At 40.4% G+C, this 3,290-nt stretch overlaps 1 protein-coding gene across 1 annotated transcript; it reads right to left on the bottom strand.

Annotated features, from left to right (window-relative positions):
• Nucleotides 1–914: 914 nt before the first annotated feature.
• LOC116646974 (importin subunit alpha-1-like) lies at nucleotides 915–2,589 on the bottom strand. Its single transcript, XM_032428064.1, has one exon. It carries the CDS (start codon nucleotides 2,502–2,504, stop codon nucleotides 915–917), a length of 1,590 nt encoding a protein of 529 aa, XP_032283955.1. The 5' UTR covers nucleotides 2,505–2,589.
• Between the last annotated feature and the right edge of the window lie 701 nt (nucleotides 2,590–3,290).

Raw genomic sequence — 3,290 nt, 5'->3', positions numbered from 1 at the left:
CATGCAGAACGTGCCCTCTTTAATACCCATCACCAGGCTAACCCATCCTCCCACCCCCCCCAGAACCCTCAGTTTGTTTTTCAGAGTCCATAGTCTCCCATGGTTCGTCTCCCCCTCCGATTCCCCCCCTTCATTCTTCCCCTCCTGCTATCTTCTTCTTCTTCTTCTTTTTTTAACATATAATGTATTATGTGCTTCAGAGGTACAGATCTGTGATTCAACAATCTTGTTAAGTGCACCTTCTTTAAATTTGTTTCCATTTGTTGACAGCTGGTCCTTTTAATCTTTTTTTCTATGATTTTATAGACTGTACATTTTTTTTTTATGATTTCATTTCATCTTGTCCATTGCTTTAAGAACTATCGCTCTTTAACAAGAAAAAAAAAGAATTATACCTCTGGTTGCTTTAGGTTTTTACAGTATACATTTTTAACTAATTACAATCTACTTTCAAGTAATATGACGCTTCATATATAATACAAAAACTTTACCACAGGGTATTTCAAATTCCTTCACCATTCTTCATGCTACGGTGGTCATACATTTTTTTTCCTTCTCCTTATATTATAAATTTCAAAATACATTGCTATTATATTTGTACTAAATACTCAAGACTATTTAAAAAGATTTGAAAGAGTAACAATTCTTTTTTTTTTTTTAAAGAAAAGAATGGAATTTAATCTTTATTTACAGGACACTGCAAGAGAGGAGATTCCACATAGAAATAAGAAACCCATTGAGAGGAGGAGCTTCATAGAGGTTGTACAGTTTGGAACTGGTCAAGTAGAGTTTCGTTGTAAAAAGTGCTACAATAACAAAACACATTTAAAAAGAGTTCTTAGTAGAGAAACAGTAAGACAAACTTCTGCCAAACAGAGTACACAACAAACAACTTTCTGCCTCAGCTGCACAATCTAAAAGTTAAAGGTCCCGGGAGTGCCATCCTGAACTTGGAACGTATAGCCTTCAGAGGTAGTTTCTGGCACGACATTCTGATCTTCCTCTTCCTCTACAGAGAAACACTTCTCAATCAAGTTTAATGAAGCTTTGTACACAGACTCATTTTCATGGTTTTGTGGAGCTTCAATTTTGTCCAAACCTCCACGTTCTTCAATCATTATACTAAGTTTCTCAGTTTCACCTAGTTTCTCAGCAGCCTGAAAGATGTTTGAAATGGCATCCAGAATAACCAGAATAATTTTGGTGTCTTTTGCAGTTAAGAGGTTCATCAGTGGTTCTATTATGCCACAATGAACGAGGTATACAATCTGGTCAGCTGTCCCACCACTTGTATAGTTGGTCACAGCCCAGACAGCTTCCTTTTGTGTCTTAAAGTCTGCCTTAGAGAGAACACCAACGAGGAATGGGACTAGTCCATGATTCACAACTTGCTGTATCTGGTCCTGGCGACCAGCTGTGATGTTTGACATTGTCCACGTAGCTTCCTTCTGAATGTGAGTTTTGGGGTTCGTTAGGAGGCTGGGAAAAACAGCAGGTGCTCCTGCATCTGTTACAACCTGAGTCTGTTCATCTGTCCCAGTGACAATATTTCCTATGGCTCTTAGCGCAGGAGTCACAATGGGCAATTCAGTAGCTCCTAGAAGCTTCACAAGCTGGGGCACAACTCCTGTTTTCACAACCATTTCAATCCGTTCATTTGGACCATCAGTAAGGTAGGAAATGGCCCAGCAGGTATCTGCCAATACTTTTGGATCATCATGATGCAGGGGATGAACTAAGGTAGGAAGAATCTGCTCAACAGCATCTAATGGGGGTGCAGGATTCTTGTTGGGACAAAGGTTTGAAAGTGTCCAAGTAAGGTTACGTAAGTAACCACATGCTAAAGATGACATATCAGGAACTGCAAGGAGAGCCAGTAGTGGGTCAACTGCACTGTACTTGATAACCAAGTCTCGAAAAACTGACCCATCACCTGCAATGTTTCCTAGAGTCCATACAGCTTGTTCACTGATGTGGGCATGGGAAGATGCCAACAGAGAAATGAATGCTGGGATAGCACCTCCATCTACCACAGCCTGGGTCTGTTCTGACGTCCCAGAAGCAATGTTAGTGAGAGTCCAAGCGGATTCAAACTGAATGGGACTACAACCAGTTCTGCCCAAGAAGGACACAAACTTTGGAATCAAACCAGCCCGGATTATGTTGTCTATGGGGGGCTGTTTTTCCCTAGAAAGCAGTTTCCTGGCAGCTTGAGTAGCCTGGAGCTGGCTTTCCAAATTGTTGCTATTTATGCCTTGGACAATGTCATCAACAGACCAATGTGCAGTGCCCTGGTTGTTGGGGTTTTCCTGCAGTGGAGAGGTAGCCTCATCAGGAAATGAGCTTACGTTTCTCCTTTTCAGCATCTGGTCATCCTTCTTAGCTTTCCTCAGCTCCACATTAACTTCTATTCGGCGCCGCCTCATTTCTGTACTGTCTTTCCCCTTGTTCTTGAATCTGTTAAGGCGGGCAGCTGGTGAATTAGCATTCTCGTTGGTGGACATGGTTATGAGACAAAGGGAGAAAGCTACACGGCCGGCTCAGGCTTCCACAGGAGGCGGCCCGGGGCGCGCAGGCTGCGGGTCAGCTGCCCTCAGAACGTCCACCACGGATCACCCCAAAGACGGTGTCAAGAGTAACAATTCTTTTTAATGTGCACTCTTGTATTTACAATACCCAGAACTTGCCATATCTTTTTCTACGACTACTAAATTTCCCTCTGCTATCATTTTTCTCCTTCCTGAGGAACTGTAATACTTCTTTCAGTGCAGGTTTGTTGAGATGAATTCTTTGAGCTATTGTGTATCAGAAAACATCTTTATTTTGTTTCCTTTTTGAAAGACAGTGACATTACTTTAAACTGTAAATAAACTTACTTGGGAAAAGAAATATCTTCAAAGTATTCCATTTTCTGACCTAAAAACTCAGTATACATACATATATATAAATAAGTATATAAATATATATATATATATTTACTCTAATAGTACATTTTGTAGATTTTTAAAAATATATACTCCTAATATTTATCTCTTTTTATGTTTGTGCCACTGCTGTGAATGCAACTATTCTTATACTGTCTTTTAACTGGCTATTGTTGGCTTTAAGAAAGTTACATTTTAAAAATTTATTTCTTATGTGGCCACTTTTCTCAAGGATGTGGGTGAGTCTGAGGACTCTGTAATAAGTCTGATGTCAGTGGAGGAAAGCCGGGTAACTGACTCTTCATGAAACAAACCTGTCTGTTGGTGGGACAGCAACTCCCATTTCTGGTTGGTGCAAATCTTAGA

Source organism: Phoca vitulina, unplaced genomic scaffold, assembly GCF_004348235.1.
Source record: "Phoca vitulina isolate PV1807 unplaced genomic scaffold, GSC_HSeal_1.0 scaffold38, whole genome shotgun sequence".
Lineage (NCBI taxonomy): Eukaryota > Metazoa > Chordata > Mammalia > Carnivora > Phocidae > Phoca > Phoca vitulina.
Note: the sequence above shows the minus strand (reverse complement) of the source record. Positions and strands in the feature narration are given on the sequence as shown.

Coding starts and splice junctions, on each gene's coding strand:
- LOC116646974 (XM_032428064.1), bottom strand. CDS start 2,504: ATGTCCACCAACGAGAATGCTAATTCACCAGCTGCCCGCCTTAACAGA.